Genomic DNA, 17,998 nt, shown 5'->3' with positions numbered 1-17,998 from the left:
CCCATAGGAGAACCCTTTGAAGAACCCTTTTGGTACCAGTAGAACCCTTTTGGGTTACATCTAGAACCCTTTCTACAGAGGGTTCTACATGGAACCCAAAAGGGTTCTACCTGAAACCAAAAAGGGGTCACCTGGAACTAAAGGGTTCTTCAAAGGGTTCTCCTATGGGGACAGCCGAAGAACCATTTAAGGTTCTAGATAGCACCTTTTTGGGGAAAGCCAAATAACGCCTTTGGAACCGTTTTTTTCTGAAAGTAAACTCAGCATAAAAAGAAACGTCCCCTCACTGTCAACTGCGTTTATTTTCAGCAAACTTAACATGTGTAAATATTTGTATGAACATAACAAGATTCAACAACTGAGACACAAACTGAACAAGTTCCATAGACATGTGACTAACAGAAATTGAATAATGTGTCGCTGAAAAAAGGAGGGGTCAAAATCAAAAGTAACAGTCAGTATCTGGTGTGGCCACCAGCTGCATTAAGTACTGCAGTGCATCTCCTCCTCATGGACTGCACCAGATTTGCCAGTTCTTGCTGTGAGATGTTACCCCACTCTTCCACCAAGTCACCTGCAAGTTCCCGGACATTTCTGGGGGGAATGGCCCTAGCCCTCATCCTCCGATCCAACAGGTCCCAGATGTGCTCAATGGGATTGAGTTCCAGGCTCTTCGCTGGCCATGGCAGAACACTGACATTCCTGTCTTGCAGGAAATCACGCACAGAACGAGCAGTATGACTGGTGGCATTGTCATTCTGGAGGGTCATGTCAGGATGAGCCTGCAGGAAGGGAAGGGAAGGAGGGAGGAGGATGTCTTCCCTGTAACGCACAGCGTTGAGATTGCCAGCAATGACAACAAGCTCAGTCCAATGATGCTGTGATACACCGCCCCAGACCATGACAGACCCTCCATCTCCAAATCGATCCCGCTCCAGAGTACAGGCCTCGGTGGAACGCTCATTCCTTCGACGATAAACGCGAATCCGACCATCACCCCTGGTGAGACAAAACCGTGACTCGTCAGTGAAGAGCACTTTTTGCCAGTCCTGTCTGGTCCAGCGACGGTGGGTTTGTGCCCATAGGCGACGTTGTTGCCAGTGATGTCTGGTGAGGACCTCCCTTACAACAGGCCTCCAGCCTCTCTTATCCTATTTCGGACAGTCTGAGCACTGATGGAGGGATTGTGCGTTCCTGGTGTAACTCGGGCAGTTGTTGTTGCCATCCTGTACCTGTCCCGCAGGTGTGATGTTTGGCTGTACCGATCTTGTGCAGGTGTTGTTACACGTGGTCTGCCACTGCGAGGACGATCAGCTGTCCGTCCTGTCTCCTCGTAGCGATGTCTTAGGCATCTCACAGTAAGAACATTGCAATTTATTGCCCTGGCCACATCTGCAGTCCTCATGCCTCCTTGCAGCATGCCTAATGCACGTTCACGCAGATGAGCAGGGACCCTGAGCATCTTTCTTTTGGTGTTTTTCAGAGTCAATAGAAAGGCCTCTTTAATGTCCTAGGTTTTCATAACTGTGACCTTAATTGCCTACCTTCTGTAAGCTGTTAGTGTCTTAACGACCGTTCCACAGGTGCATGTTCATTAATTGTTTACGGTTCATTGAAAAGCATGGGAAACAGTGTTAAAACCCTTTACAATGAAGATCTGTGAAGTTATTTGAATTTTTACGAATTATTTTTGAAAGACAGGGTCCTGAAAAAGGGACGTTTCTTTTTTTGCTGAGTTTAGATGCAACTCCCAGTCTATTTTTGTATCTCCTATTTCTATGGTCGTTACAAATCTGAAGGAATTGGATAGGGGCTAAGGGTCACTGTTGATTCTGGACCAGGACTAGGTGGATACCAACAACATGATTATTTATATGAAATGTTGTGGTGATGTTCTCCTTCAGGTGGGCGTCTGATCTCTCTGAACCACACCAGTCTGGAGGGCATGACTTTCAGTGAGGCTGCAGAGGTCATGCAGAACAGCCCACAGGAGGTCACACTCATCGTGACCCAGCCCAAAGGTACTGGAAGTGCGTATATACAGTACCAGAGAATGCCAAGTGTGTGCAAAGCTGTTATCAAGGCAAAGGTTGGCTACTTGAAGATTCTGAAATATAAAATATATTTTGATTTGTTTACACTTTTTTTTGGTTACTACATGATTCCATATGTGTTATTTCATAGTTGTGATGTCTTCACCATTATTCTACAAAGTATAAAATAGCAAAAATAAAGAAAAACCCTGGAATGAGTTGGTGTGTCCAAACTTTTGACTGGTACTGTATATCTCTGCTCTGTTCAGGCTCATTTACATTTAGTGATAAACTATATATTTTAAGTAGACTGGCTTTTCAGCTAGATGTTTTAGTTAGAGCTCCAAATACTTAGGCTACTGGGAATTTGCATTTTTGTCCTCTCTGGATCATCACTACATACATGGCCAGACTTTTGTTATTAGCTGATCATTCCACATTTCAACTTTTATTACAATGTGGATTTCTTTGGTGTGTTTTTGTTTTCTTTACAGTTTCCTCGACACTCAACAACGTGAGATCTCCGCTATTGAAGAACTACGAGTCCCAGACCACTTTGAGGACTAACGTGCGCTCTGGGGAGGACGACCTGGATGAGATCGTGTCTGTCATGTTGACCCCAAAGACTGGCAGTAGACTGCAACTCCCTGATGTACGCATCCTCAACGCTCAGGTAACCAATGGCTGCTGACCATCATCTCCTCCATGTTAAGGACAATACTCTACATGTGCTAAGATTGGGGAACAATTGTATTCATTTTGTACACAAACAAGACAATGAACATTAGCAATCAACTCTACATAATGTAAATTAAATAAACAAATAGAAACAAATACAATACAATCGTGCCTTTGTTGTGAATTGTATCATCCATCTTAATCTCATCATGAACTCTTATTCCCTATCCATTATCCAGGACTGCCGCTCCAGGTCTCCTTCCACAAACTGCTTCAGGGGTGATGAGATCTCTGTGGAGCTGAAGAAGAAAGCTGGAGTAGGTTTAGGGATCAGTATCGCTGTGAGTTAACTATTTCACGTCTAACTCCCTAGGACAGCGCTAGAAATTACTGTTATACACATGATATAACCTCACACTCCAGCCAGAGAGAACATTTCCCACCCAATACCCCAAGAGAGGGTCAGACAAGCTCCCATTTTTTCCTCAACATCTGATCTGAGATCAGTGATATCACAACATTATACGAAAGGGGTTTATTTTACTGGTCAGTGGTACTATAGGGGGATGGACCTACTGTATTTAAGTCTGGGATGGACAAATTAGTCTAGTCAGGAAGTCAGCTGCTTCTGTGTCTCTGGGTAGTAATCCTTTAGACCCCTGGGGTTAATCACCTTGGAGAGGGAGGAACTGGAGCTGGACCCACTAGAGCCTGCAGCTTGGAGCCTGCCTGCTTACTGGACAGTACAGTAGGCTACGAGAGAGAGAGCAAGCGGGTGAGGGGGAGGGAGGGAAGGAGAGAGCAAGGGAGCGAAAGATCGAGAGAGGCAGAGAGAAAGGGAGCAGTAACAGCCTACCGAGCCGTCATTAAGATGCCTGTTAATTCTTATTAGGCCTGGCTGGGATTTGGGTTGATGTGAAGCGGGATCAGGGATGAGAGCATACCACACCACACGCCTGGTGTGTCTGTTGCTATCTAGAACCTTAAAGGGTTCTTCGGCTGGCCCCATAGGAGAACCCTTTGAAGAACCCTTTTTGGATGCAGGTAGAGAGAGACACAGGAGGCAGAGAGAAAGGGAGGAGTAACAGCCTTCCGAAACGTCATTAAAATGCCTGTTAATTCTCATTAGGCCTGACTGGGATTCGGATGATGTGAAGGTGGATCAGGGATGAGAGCATCCCACACCACACTCCTAGTGTGTCTGTTGGCAGACATTCTATTTGTTTACCCCCTACGTGTGAGAGACAGAGTGTAAGATCATATAACCAAGTAAACATACTTCATTCCCTTTAATCTTGAAACATCCCTCTCACCTAGCAGCCTGAGGGCTCTATTTTCGGCCAGCGCAATTGTCAAACGCACGCCCTATTAAAACCGGCGCTCTTCTGTTTTCAAACCCTAGCGCCAGGATTGGTCATTTACATGTCTTATATGAGCTCGCTTGCGCAGAGGTGGGCGGGGTGTGTCCTTAAAAACGTGCCCCAAAGTGCCAATTTCAGGCAGCCAAAGCTGATCTTACCGGTAACGTGGTTGGTTTTGGCATGGATTTGGACAGTGGAAACGCAGCTCATCCAGCCGTGACACCCACTGCCCAAATGCAAATGGGACAAGAGAGATGTGCTTTTTGTGCCCGTAAACCTCCCATTTAGTTTCATCTGATTTAAAAACCAATCATAACCTCCCCTCCTCTCAATGAAGACCGTTTTCTTTTGTCCTGCCTAATGCATTTGCCAAGAAGTAAAGACGATTATAAAGGGTTTGGCTCGTGAGACCACATACAGTAATTCTTAAATCACCAAAGCCTTATTAAAATGTTTTTTTATTTGTCACTATGAGGGGTTAGGGTTAGTTTGTACATTATTTTAACCTGCTCTTTTTTTGCTTAAATAACCCTCCCTGTAGCCTACTGTATATGCCCATCATGGAACTAGACATGAGATGATCCAGTCACACTCGTATTTAGAAACATTTAAGTTATTTTCCCATAACAATTGCTTGTTTTCCATTTCATTTTTATAAAAGCCCTTTAAACTTACCCTACTCTAACAAAAGCTGGTTCAACAGCAATGTGTCTGCTGTCTTCCTTATCCTGGCAATGCATTAGCATAGTACCCTATTCATAAAAGGTTTCTAAGTGGTCTACTTGTGAGGCTTTTGCAATATTCACCATTCACATAAGCCAACCTGCCGTGCCAACTTTATTTCAGACTCCATTTTCAAAGAGCGCCTCGTCTGGTTACCAAAGACAGGCTCCTCCAAACTTATTCAAATGAATCAGTCATTTAAGGCCCTATCAATGGTATCTTGCTTATTGAGAACGTGCTCAACACATGCAATACAATTTACGGTAGCCTAGTATGTTTTATTTCAGGGAAAAGTGCGCTGCGTAAAGGCCTATACTCTAAAGCCAATTGCAACAATGTTGACTGTCAACACTCCGAACATATTGAGCAAACATTTCATTTATTATTACTGTTGCCAATACTCGTTACTGTAGCCTATGCTATTTAATAAACCGTATCGATCCACAATGAACCAGGAAGAGAATATTCCGTGCCCCCAGCCGAATTACAGTTGATGACAACTCAAAGACCGTCAATAACCTACAGAACTTGAGACGACGGCATGCAGTATTAACCCATGAAACACGTCCATTGGCCAGTGATTGGCCAAGCCCTCGTCACACCTATCATTTATTTATTCATCAAAACCCCTCCCTTTTGCGGCACTGCCAGCTATTGCGCTCATAATTCCCGCAGTGAAAATAGCACAAATATTCCCTACACACCCCTGGAACTGTAGCACTACTGCCAGTGCTAAGATTTACCATGGTGTTAGGGTTGTTAAAGTAGAGCCCAGAGAGTAGGGACTTTTATATTAGTATGAAAAAAATATGGGGAATTAACCCTTTATGGTACATTGTCATATTAAGCCATTTCAGCAATTAGTCAGACATGCAAATGTTATTGATGGTGTACAGTATATCGATAAACTTACATTTCAACCGAGACTGTCATGTTGTTGGATAATAACCTTGTGTTTCTGATTTGTCAGGGTGGTGTGAACACAGGCCTGCGTCATAGAGGTATCTACATCAAAAGCCTAGTCTGTGGAGGGGCTGCTGAGCAAGATGGCCGCATTCAGTCAGGTACAGTATAATGCTGAACAAGCGCTACTCTGTTACAGTAAAGCACCTGGAATAATAATGACATTTAGAAGAACATTATACTGGATTATTGCTGCACAAATTGAAATTAGATGAGTGAGATGAATCTGTGTGTGTGTGTGTGTGTGTGTGTGTGTGTGTGTGTGTGTGTGTGCTTGCATCTAACAGGTGACAGACTGCTGAAAGTTGATGGAATCAGGTTTCAAGGGTTCACATATCAGCAGGCTGTGGAATGTCTGTCGAAAACCGGAAAGGTAAAGGAACATCAATATCTCAGCTGAAACACCAGGGCAAGGCAACACCAGCATCGTTTTGCTTCTGCGTTGGCCTTTAACCGAACTGTGTACAAAAACTGAGTGCAAACAAGCACTGACATTTTAACATGTGTTCTGATTATGTGCTGCTTATCTTGTGCAATGTGAATATACCTGTGTAATACAGTACACTCTTAGAACAAAAGGTGCTATCTAGAACCTAAAAGGGTTCTTTGGCTGTTCCCATAGGAGAACCCTTTGAAGAACCCTTTTTGGTTCCAGGTAGAACCCTTTTGGGTTCCATCTAGAACTATTTCCACAGATGGTTCTACCTGGAACCTAAAAGGGTTCTTCAAAGGGTTCTCCTATGGGAACAGCCAAAGAACCCTTTTAGGTTCTAGATAGCACCTTTTGTTCTAAGAGTGGTTCTCCGATGGGGACAGCTGGAGAACCCTTTTGGAAGCCTTTTTTCTAAGAGAGTAGTTTAAGACTAGTTTCTGAAAGGTACAGACTAATGAGAAGCATTAACTGTTGTTTGTCTTTATTTAACCGTTTCCTGTCCTAGGTGGTGACCCTGGTCCTGGAGAGGGAGAACATGAACAGCCTGCCCTGGGTGTCTCTGAGCCCAGACACAGGGTGCAGCCTCTCCCCTCAGAGTTCCCACCGGGACATCAACCAGAAGAGGAACAACAGCTGCCCTGCCGTCATCACCCCCTTCTTGGTCAAGCCCAAGAACTACAGCTTCGTGTCTGACGGTAAGGGATAGTATATCATCGACAAGGGAACTTTAGTGTAAGGGGAACACTGGTGCTTCGAGGGACTGAGCTCAGAAGCATTGTCCATGACTGAAGGAGGGATTAGAAATCAGCCAGACGAACAGGAGAAATCTGCTTCAACAAACTGACAAAAATGACCAGCAGATGGTGTAAAAACAAGCAAGCACACCCACTGACAGGCAACTAAACCATCTTATCAGTATAGTGTGAGTGAATACAGTCAGTCTATTAGGCTTTTGTGAGAGACTGTTACCTTTGACAGCTACCCAGTCTGGATCCACGGTCCAAGCCTCCAAGGTGAACTCTGACACACTTCAATCCCCTAACCCCTCCACCCTACAGGGAACACTTTGGAGGTGACCTTGAATAAGAGGCTGAATGGCTTGGGCTTCAGCTTCCTGGTCCCTGAGCTCGACCCCTTGAAAGGAGACTCGGGCAGTAGTCTTGTCCGGATCAAGAAGCTTTTCCCTGGCCAGCCAGCGGAAGAGAGTGGGCGGATCCAGGAGGGAGACGTCATCCTGGCAGTCAATGGAGAACCGCTGAAGGGATTGTCCTACCAGGTAAATATAGACGCAGACCGGCGTGACGTAATACGATTGTTCAACCGTAGCTACAACTGTGATTTGGCATGCTGTATATGGGGGTGTGGGAGCATTGGAAAACAGAGATATTGTGGAAATGTACAGTGGGGGAAAAAAGTATTTGATCCCCTGCTGAATTTGTATGTTTGCCCACTGACAAAGAAATGATCAGTCTATAATTTTAATGGTAGATTTATTTGAACAGTGAGAGACAGAATAACAACAAAAAAATCCAGAAAAACGCATGTTAAATGTTATAAATTGATTTGCATTTTAATGAGGGAAATAAGTATTTGACCCCCTCTCAATCAGAAAGATTTCTGGCTCCCAGGTGTCTTTTATACAGGTAACGAGCTGAGATCAGGAGCACACTTTTAAAAGGGAGTGCTCCTAACCGCAGCTTGTTACCTGTATAAAAGACACCTGTCCACAGAAGCAATCAATCAATCAGATTCCAAACTCTCCACCATGGCCAAGACCAAAGAGCTCTCCAAGGATGTCAGGGACAAGATTGTAGACCTACACAACGCTGGAATGGGCTACAAGACCATCGCCAAGCAGCTTGGTGAGAAGGTGACAACATTTGGTGCGATTATTCGCAAATGGAAGAAACACAAAATAACTGTCAGTATCCCTCGGCCTGGGGCTCCATGCAAGATCTCACCTCGTGGAGTTGCAATGATCCTGAGAACGGTGAGGAATCAGCCCAGAACTACACGGGAGGATCTTGTCAATGATCTCAAGGCAGCTGGGACCATAGTTACCAAGAAAACAATTGGTAACACACTACGCCGTGAAGGACTGAAATCCTGCAGCGCCCGCAAGGTCCCCCTGCTCAAGAATACATATACATGCACATCTGAAGTTTGCCAATGAACATCTGAATGACTCAGAGGACAACTGGTGAAATTGTTGTGGTCAGATGAATGGAGCTCTTTGGCATCAACTCAACTCGCCGTGTTTGGAGGAGGAGGAATGCTGCCTATGACCCCAAGAACACCATCTCCACCGTCAACCATGGAGGTGGAAACATTATGCTTTGGGGGTGTTTTTCTGCTCAGGGGACAGGACAACTTCACCGCATCATTTGACGGGGCCATGTACTGTCAAATCTTGGGTGAGAACCTCCTTCCCTCAGCCAGGGCATTGAAAATGAGTCGTGGATGGTTATTCCAGCATGACAATGACCCAAAACACACGGCCAAGGCAACAAAGGAGTGGCTCAAGAAGAAGCACATTAAGGTCCTGGAGTGGCCTAGCCAGTCTCCAGACCTTAATCCCATAGAAAATCTGCGGAGGGAGCTGAAGGTTCAAGTTGCCAAACGTCAGCCTTAACCTTAATGACTTGGAGAAGATCTGCAAAGAGGAGTGGGACAAAATCCCTCTTGAGTTGTGTGCAAACCTGGTGGCCAACTACAAGAAACGTCTGACCTCTGTGATTGCCAACAAGGGTTTTGCCACCAAGTACGAAGTCATGTTTTGCAGAGGGGTCAAATACTTATTTCCCTCATTAAAATGCAAATCATTTTATAACATTTTTGACATGCGTTTTTTTCTGGATTTTTTTGTTGTTATTCTGTCTCTCACTGTTCATATAAACCTACCATTAAAATTATAGACTGATCATTTCTTTGTCAGTGGGCAAACGTACAAAATCAGCAGGGGATCAAATACTTTTTTCCCCCACTGTAGTGTGAGAGATGGGGCTTTTGTTTCACTCAGTGTGATTGATCTGTTCAATATTTCTGTATCACCACTCATTATCTTATAGGCTTATAAGGCTTACTACATTTACATTACATTTACGTCATTTAGCAGACGCTCTTATCCAGAGCGACTTACAAATACTATGCATTATTATGGCCATTTATCATTCCATAATTAACCCATCATTCCATAACTGTGGATGTGACAGTGAGTGACGGTTGTCTCTCTGGCATGTAGAGGGTGGTCACGCTGCTGAGAGGCTCTCCTCCTGAAGTCCGGTTGTCTCTGTGTCGTCCTGCTCCAGGTAAACACATCTACACATCCAGATGCAGGTTGACGTTTATTTCCATGAGTCGTGTCCTGGAGGCAGAACTGAGCGATTTTCTCTTAGATAGGCCAGCTGCAAAGTAGAAATTGGCTTTATTCATGAAAATTAAGACTAGCTTTTTAGTCTTAATTTAAGGTTAGGGTTAGGCATTAGGGTTAGCAGTGTGGTTAAGGTTAGGGTTAGGTTTAAAATCAGATTTGATGACTTTGTGGCTGTGCCAGTTGGTGACCACTGTAGAGCTGCCTCCAGAACAAGATCCATGATGAAAAACGCTAACCTGCTATCCGGACAGGGCAGACAACATAATCCAATTTACAGTTTTTCCTTTCACAAATTAATGTCAGAATAGCTTTAATTCATTTAAATGTTAGCTTTTATAAGACACATTTTCATTTTTTACACCTAAAGAAGTTGCCTTTTTATGCAGAGGCTATAACATCAAACTGCATGTATTTTTCATTCCTTCCCTTTCCATTTTGATATCTTCCAAGGAATTCTGCCTCCCATTGAAACGTTGTTTGGCACCTGAGTGATGTCACACCACAGTACGTGAGCACCAATGGGAGTTCAGGAATATACTTCCTGAAAGACAGACAGGAGATCTTTGAGGAGCAGGACAGGGGAAGATCTGTCCAGATGAAAGAGCAGGACAGGGGGAGACGCCTGGCCCTCCCTACCCTGTAGCAGAGCCCTGGGCCTGACCTGACGGATTACAGAACCCACCTGGATGGTGGGTGGATGGGAAGTACCAGCACTGCAAGACATATCACAAGATACCTCATAATGTCAGATTCAGTTTAAAGACTGCAAAAATGTGACCTGAATATTTATGAAATTATTATTTTCAGCATCTCTGCATTCTATGAGTCAGAGGAGTTGGATGAGTCGCCCCGCAGACAAGAACCAACTGTGTCATGTTACAACAGCCAGGAGGCACTGCTGAGGTCAACTCATGTAAGGTGAAGAAAATGCTAAACGATGGAAATCTCTTGCTATTTAGGTAAATAATAGTTAGTAATAGTTAGTTTTAAGGCTAGTGACATTAATGTATGAAATATGTATATTCAGATCAAGGCAATGACCATTTCTCTTTTCCAAGATTCTGTTGAACACCAGAAGAGGCGAAAGAGTTGGACTGGGGGCGCGGGGGGTTCTACAGTGTGGGGCACGGGGGGTTCTACAGTGTGGGGCACGGGGGTTCTACAGTGTGGGGCGCGGGGGTTCTACAGTGTGGGCAGCGGGGGTTCTACAGTGTGGGGTGCGGGGGGTTCTACAGTGTGGGGCACGGGGGTTCTACAGTGTGGGGCGTGGGGGGTTCTACAGTGTGGGGCGCGGGGGTTCTACAGTGTGGGGCGCGGGGGTTCTACAGTGTGGGGCGCGGGGGGTTCTACAGTGTGGGGCACGGGGGTTCTACAGTGTGGGGCGCGGGTGTTCTACAGTGTGGGGCGCGGGGGGTCCTACAGTGTGGGGCGCGGGGGGTTCTACAGTGTTGGGCGCGGGGGGTTCTACAGTGTGGGGCGCGGGGGGTTCTACAGTGTGGGGCACGGGGGTTCTACAGTGTGGGGTGCGGGGGGTTCTACAGTGTGGGGCGCGGGGGTTCTACAGTGTGGGGCGCGGGGGGTTCTACAGTGTGGGGTGCGGGGGGTTCTACAGTGTGGGGCGCGGGGGGTTCTACAGTGTGGGGCGCAGGGGGTTCTACAGTGTGGGGCGCGGGGGTTCTACAGTGTGGGGCACGGGGGTTCTACAGTGTGGGGTGCGGGGGGTTCTACAGTGTGGGGCGCGGGGGTTCTACAGTGTGGGGCGCGGGGGGTTCTACAGTGTGGGGTGCGGGGGGTTCTACAGTGTGGGGCGCGGGGGGTTCTACAGTGTGGGGCGCGGGGGGTTCTACAGTGTGGGGCGCGGGGGTTCTACAGTGTGGGGCGCGGGGGTTCTACAGTGTGGGGCGCGGGGGGTTCTACAGTGTGGGGCGCGGGGGGTTCTACAGTGTGGGGCACGGGGGTTCTACAGTGTGAACCCTTGACGATAAGGAGAGAACTATTACACAAGCTCAGTTGGTTTGAAGGTGAGGGGGACTGTATGGTGAGGGGCTCTGTGAACTGTGTGGTTTTCCCTGAATGCGGATGTGGTTTCAGTTCTGGCACAGAAAGACAGACAGTATACAAACATAGAAAAGGTGTATGGTTGAGGTACTATGGTCACATAGGGAGGCCTGATAAAGAAGCAGGACTTAACCACCGTCCTGCTTTAATAACCTGATAGTCGATTGACGCACCTGTGCGTCACAAAGTGATGTCATTTAAATATTGAGTAGCTCTCGGTGTGTTTATACTAGAGACTTACTGTTTCTTGTAGTGGCTGCAGCTCAGTCCCCTCTTTCCACCGATATAAGGTTTGCACCTATTCCATAACATGGGGCTTGTGAAAGCTGCGTTTATTTTTTTTTACACTTGAGAGGATCCAGAGAAGAAAATCCCTTTTCTTTTTAATTGGAAATCAAACTCAAATCTTACTGCAGGCAATACCATCAGAATCTCACCCCAGACCACCTCCCATGAAGGGCATAAAGCATGTGCTATGGTCATGTTCATAGAGTATGCAATGTAGGTCAATTCACCAAAAGTGCAAACATTTAGTATGCAGGGAAAGGGTACACCCTGACGGTCTTTGTAAAGCAATGCATTTCCTTCTCCATCCGCATTACCTTGTATGCATCCTCCACATGCGCCACTGATCTCTCACTCGTTTGCAATAGGAATGGTAAATGTGAAAATAAGTTTTAAGTTTCTTCACCTGTCTGTCTTATTTAAAAAAACAAACTTGATAACTTGAAAGCTCTGATTGCTAGGATTGTTTTAAGGTGTCAGTCTTGAAAATCTGTTTAGCCATTTTGTGACACACTACCAAAACCAGATGTAACTGGTTTCAAATGGCCAAGAGACGTCATGTACTCTCTTACTCCTGTCTAGTGGACAAACTGGGAATCGGGCAGGGGATATATTCACATAACTGGGTAGGCAGAGGCTCCTGCTTTCTCCTCATATGAATATCATTTTTGTAATATGGAACATTATTCCTTTATGACAAAAAAAGTTAAAGAAACCCTGTACATTTCAGGGTTCTGTAATGTTTCTGACACATTTATCAGAAACCCTCAGTTCTTACCTTTTCTAACAATGTTAATCATTTGTTTGTAAGATTTATAGTTTTGAAACCGAAATGTTATTATTCTTTGAGGGTAGTATACAATATTATGCATCGTTTACAAAATGCCACTAGAGGGAGTCAGAGTTGAACAGGTTTTAAATACACCTCACTGTTATCCTGTCTGGGCCAGTGGGACGCTTGCCCCACCCTAATCAACAGCCAGTGGAATCGCGTCGCGCGAAATGCAAAACCTCATAAATGCTATAACTTCAATTTCTCAAACATATGACTATTTTACACCGTTTTATAGATACACCTCTCCTGAATCGAACCATGTTGTCCGATTTCAAAAAGGCTTTACAGCAAAAGCAAAACATTAGATTATGTTAGGAGAGAACCCAGCCAGAAATAATCACACAGCCATTTTCAAAGCAACTAGCATGCATCACAAATACCCAAAACACAGCTAAATGCAGCACTAACCTTTGACAATCTTCATCAGATGACAATCTTAGGACATCATGTTACACAATACATGCATTTTTTGTTCGATCAAGTTCATATTTATATATAAAAACAGCATTTTACATCGGCGCATGACATTCAGAAAATCTTTTCCCTCAAATGCTTCCGATGAATCAGCGCTACAATTTACAAAATTACTATTCGAAAACATTGTTAAAATTTAATATTGTCATTCAAAGACTTATAGATTAACATGTCTTGAATGCCACTGCTTTGCCAGATTTAAAAATAACTTTACTGGGAAATCACACTTTGCAATAAACGACGTGGTATACCCAGCAAAATAGGCTAGGCTATACATGTTGGAGCCATCTTGGAATGATCAACTATCAAAAATACTATTGTAAATAAAACCTTACCTTTGATTATCTTTATCAGAAAGCACTTCCTGGAATCCCAGGTCCATAACAAATGTAGTTTTGTTCGAAAAAGTTAATAATTTATGTCCCAATTGTTAGCGCGCTCCGAAGGCTACTGAAAATGTACCGTGCTGAGTAGGACTTGTCGTCACGAATGTACAAAAAAAATATATTTAAGTTTGTTCAAACATGTCAAACGTTGTATAACATAAATCTTTAGAGCCTTTTTCAACCAGAGCTTCAGTAATATTCCATGGGGACGTTTGCATTGTCTTTCAAAACGTTTCGAAAGGGGAGGGTCGCCATGGGCGGCCGCGTCATAATGGTAAATGGCCCTCCACCTGTGACCACTTTCCACAGCCTCTCTTTCAGTCGGTTTTGATAGTAGGAGACTCAAACCACTTTGTAAAGACTGGGGACATCTAGTGGAAGCCTTAGGAAGTGCTAAATAATTCATAAGCCCCTGTGTGTTTCAATGGCAAATGTTTGAAGTGATATCCACACATCAGATTTCAGTTTCCTGTCAGGATTTGCCTCAGGGTTTTGACTGCCATATGAGTTCTGTTATACTCACAGACACCATTCAAACAGTTTTAGAAACTTTAGGGTGTTTTCTATCCAAATCAAACAATTATATGCATATTCTAGTTACTGTGCAGGAGTAGTAACCAGATTAAATCGGGTACGTTTTTCATCCGGCCGTGCAAATACTGCCCCCTATCCCCAACAGGATTTATGTAGGGTTGGTTGTTCAGCAACAAAACCGACATGTGCTCAACTAAGGGCAAAACAGACTGGGTTGGCTTAGATCGTTGATAAAATGTAAACTATATTTTGTCTCCAATGTTTATTTAAAACATAAATGAAATTGCACAATGAGCACTTGTTGTCTCTCAAATACATTTTTACAGTTGCTGGTTAGCTAGCTGGCAAATATTTTGCCGTAGTAGCATTGACGTGACATCAGTCAAAACACCTCAAAGCAAGACATGGTATCAAGAACAAGTTCAAAATGAGCTGAAACTAGGAACTTACGATTCACCACCTGGCAGTTTCTTGTCATTGTTGCTAGCTATCTGGCCATCCAGAACCATAACAACACACGGCCTTCTGCCCCCTTTGAAGTGGACGCATCATTTTCGTGACGTTGTCAGCCAACCAGTCTATATATCCCCCTGGCGGTGTTCATGAGTAGAGTTCAGGTCATCAGAGTAAAACCTTGACAGTGGTAAGCCAGTTAAGGTGTGACCTAGGGTAAATTAGGTGAAGTACTTTGGCCAATATCCACTGATACAGGGATCACATCTATTTAAGGTCGAACAGAACAGAGCTCTTACGGAGTGATCTCAGCCTTTCGCTGCCTGCTAGTGCAACTATCAATTCACACATACACAGTTAAAACATACTAGTTGAATGGATCCCAGATTTGAACTAATATTTACATAATGTAATATTTACATAATGCAATTAACACTAATTATTTGAGCCATAAAGGTATTGTCAACTGGGATTGCCTGCCCTCTACCTTTTATCCTGCTGGACAATTTACATTTACATGTATTATTCGTATATTATTATTTATTTATTCAACAGTGTATATTATAGCCTGGAGGGTGATCTCGGACAGATTGCACCACTAATGCAGTGCCTAATCAAAGAAAAGGTAAGCAATTAACACAAATTATTTGAGCCATAAAGGTATTGTCCACTGGGAGGCAGCATAGGGCTAAAAACGATTCACTACCCACTGTTGCTGTCCCTATCTCATCTCTCCTTTGCCTCAAACCCAGGTTGGTTGGGGAAAGTCTTACCAAAGATTTCTCACTAAGAAGTCGTTTTGCTAGATTTTTGGTTTGTTATTGATCTTTTCCTCTCTTTACAGACGGAGCTACAGAACGCCATATGGTGCAGAGTGGTGACAGCCCCTGAAACACATGAAATGAACGTTACGTCTGACTGTTGATACAGTCATACGTTCATCTTTGAAATAACTCCTACCTCTGTTTAGACAAAAAGTCTGCAGGATCCCACTGATTCTGACATGGTCCTTAAAGCCACACTGCATGATGGGTACTAAATTAGTAGCAGTTCAACCATGTGGATGTCTAGCTGTGACAAAGGCAGAACAAACATACCCATCAATGGGGCGAGAAATAGTGACATAAGATTCTGGTCTTGTTTCTGAATTCGACAGTATTAAAGACCTCTTCTAGACATCATCGGTGGTCTTGCCTGTGTGTGTGTGTGGCGAGGACATTCTCACCTTTACTGTTAAGGTGAGGCTGCAAGTTCTACCAACTAAATATAATCTAGCACTCTGGTACCCTGTAAACCATGATCCATGTTGTATTCTACATGAGTCAAGTGTAATGGAGTCCACTGCCCATGTTGTGAAGGGCTGCTGTTCATACAAGGATTTGTACATTGCTAGACATGACCGCCTTGTTACCTCGACACCGGGGCCCCCACACATTGACATTGACTCTGTACCGGTACCCCCTGTATATAGCCCCGCTATTGTTATTTACTGCTGCTCTTTAATTATTTGTTACTCTTATCTCTTATTTTTGTTGTTGTTGGTATTTTCTTAAAACTGCATTGTTGATTAAGGGCTTATAAGTAAGCATTTCACTGTAAGGTCTACCTACACCTGTTGTATTTGGCGTGTGTGACAAATAAAATTTGATTTGATATGTTGACCAGATAGCCAGCGAGGTGAGACAAGTAGTCTCACCAACAGCACACGTGCTGAAATGATTGTGTAAGGGGAAGCTGGTTTGATGTTGATGTGTGCCAAATATGCCTGATATAGTTTTTCTTTGGGGGAGGTGCTCGTTTTGGAAGTGGGCTGCTCATTTGACGGCTACATGGAGCAGGCCTTTGTAGAGACGCTGTTTAAATACCAGCCCCACGTGGCACGCTTGGACAGCCTCGGGTGTAGGTGCAAGCTGGCGGTGCTGATATTTGGCAGTCTCGGCCAGGTACACAGGCTTGCAGTGCGTGGCCTCCAGATTGTGTGTGTGTTTTGTATGTTAACACACAGGGAGGTACATTAATGAGTTTAGCATCTACATGCTGTGTTTGGAAATCCAGTGGCTCCAAGATGATGTATAATGTTCTTCACCAACCACCAGTCCGCTTTCAGACTGGCTTTGACCTCTAGAGTAGACTGAATGGTGAGTAACCCCCAAGAGGGAATACAAGCCAGGAGGCCATCCTCTTTTGGGGGTCGGGATAGGGTGGGATAGAGATGAACACCGCTCCTCCTGACCAGGAACCCTTCAACTCCCCTCGTAAATAAGGGTTACTGTATTTCGGGGGAAACCCACCATTGGTTGATCAATATGGTTCCCATTTGGGCTCGTGTTTCCTCGTTTCTCCCCCATTCCCCTCGTTCTCTCTCTCTCCCTCTATTTCCCATTCTTTCTCACTCGCTGTTTCTTTCTCTCTCTGTCTCAAGTAGAGGTAACCTGGGACATTGATGTTCTCCTCACTCTTCCCACTGAGCCAGAGCAGAGGAGAAGGCAATCAGTGGGTTTGGGGATCTTCTGTGGTTAGATGAATCCTCCACAATGTCTTCCATTGTGGTCACATTATCCACAGCCACTGCCAGCGAAAGGCAATTTTAATAGTGAGTGCTGCATGGTCATAAAAAAAGAAGTAGGATTCCAAGGAGGTTTGGTGAATTACAGCGGTAAAGTCATTTGGGACAGGGTTCTGAACGTGACTCCCACCGAGATCATGGAAATCAAAATCTCTGACTCAGTCCGTTTCACTGTGGGTGGCTCTGGGGTTGCAGACCTGACCTTATAACACTGTGTATATATTTATATAGAGAGAGAGTGCCAACCTTGCTGCTCCTCCAGAATAACAGAGAAAAAACCCAGCCAGACGAATGGACATGGTGTCGCAGTCTGGCAGCTCTAAAACCTTCTCCCTCTATTATGAGAGATTTTGAAAGATTCACTTTTTCCACAGCTCTGACGCACAATCCAGCCATCCTGCCATCCGTCCATGATTGTGTGTGTTCTGCTTGTGTCTTTGATGTGCTTCTCACACAGCTATTTCCCCAATTAAAGTGACTGTGCTCACGTGTTAAGTGGCAAGCTATGATTGAAGGGGGGCACTGTTATTTTTGAGAAGGCTTCAAATTCATCACTTGCTGATGAGGCCAAGAGGCATGGAAAAAGCCACCGCCTCAGAGAAGGTGAGTAAGAAAATCACAAATGTTGAGATATTATTTGAGTGGAAAAAGACATCCTAATTGTGATTATAGCCTGACCACATACTTCATATTGACAATCGAAACACAAGGAGAAAGATAATTGAGGTCGCTGTCAATTAAAGAATGTTTAAAAAGGACCAGTGAAAGTGTGTCAAATGCAATATGTCCAACAGGTTGCACACTGAATAGGGGGAAGAGAAAAATAGAGAAGGAACTATACAG

At 44.5% G+C, this 17,998-nt stretch overlaps 2 protein-coding genes across 8 annotated transcripts in view; both read left to right on the top strand.

The window, feature by feature from the left end:
• Positions 1-16,070, top strand: part of LOC115157687 (tyrosine-protein phosphatase non-receptor type 13) — a 29,957-nt gene extending 13,887 nt beyond the window's left edge. For 2 of the 7 annotated variants that reach the window (XR_003868535.1, XR_003868527.1), the window contains exons 18-28: positions 1,905-2,021; positions 2,528-2,706; positions 2,951-3,052; positions 5,766-5,859; positions 6,046-6,131; positions 6,697-6,886; positions 7,250-7,467; positions 9,433-9,499; positions 10,015-10,253; positions 10,372-10,482; positions 15,145-16,070. Coding sequence is in view for 1 of the 7 variants with exons in the window: in XM_029706155.1 (XP_029562015.1) it covers positions 1,905-2,021; positions 2,528-2,706; positions 2,951-3,052; positions 5,766-5,859; positions 6,046-6,131; positions 6,697-6,886; positions 7,250-7,467; positions 9,433-9,499; positions 10,015-10,052 (1,091 nt within the window). In the remaining 6 variants the exon portion in view is untranslated. Of the gene's footprint in view, positions 1-1,904; positions 2,022-2,527; positions 2,707-2,950; positions 3,053-5,765; positions 5,860-6,045; positions 6,132-6,696; positions 6,887-7,249; positions 7,468-9,432; positions 9,500-10,014; positions 10,331-10,371; positions 10,483-15,144 lie in introns of those variants that run through there. The other 5 variants (XR_003868531.1, XR_003868528.1, XR_003868533.1 and 2 more) reach the window with 5 other exon arrangements.
• On the top strand, positions 10,438-11,543 carry LOC115163230 (glycine-rich cell wall structural protein-like). The gene is made up of 2 exons (XM_029714944.1): positions 10,438-10,482; positions 10,623-11,543. The coding sequence occupies exons 1-2, from the start codon at positions 10,438-10,440 to the stop codon at positions 11,541-11,543; spliced, it is 966 nt and encodes a 321-aa protein (XP_029570804.1).
• Positions 16,071-17,998: the final 1,928 nt, after the last annotated feature.

Source organism: Salmo trutta, chromosome 2, assembly GCF_901001165.1.
Source record: "Salmo trutta chromosome 2, fSalTru1.1, whole genome shotgun sequence".
Taxonomy (NCBI): Eukaryota; Metazoa; Chordata; class Actinopteri; order Salmoniformes; family Salmonidae; genus Salmo; species Salmo trutta.
This window is presented reverse-complemented; position numbering and strand designations above follow the sequence as displayed.

Bases quoted from the DNA above. Each gene is read 5' to 3' on its own strand.
- LOC115163230 (XM_029714944.1), top strand. From the start codon at position 10,438: ATGTTACAACAGCCAGGAGGCACTGCTGAGGTCAACTCATGTAAG. The intron at 10,483-10,622 runs GTGAAGAAAATG...CTCTTTTCCAAG, and splicing joins CTGAGGTCAACTCATGTAAG to ATTCTGTTGAACACCAGAAG.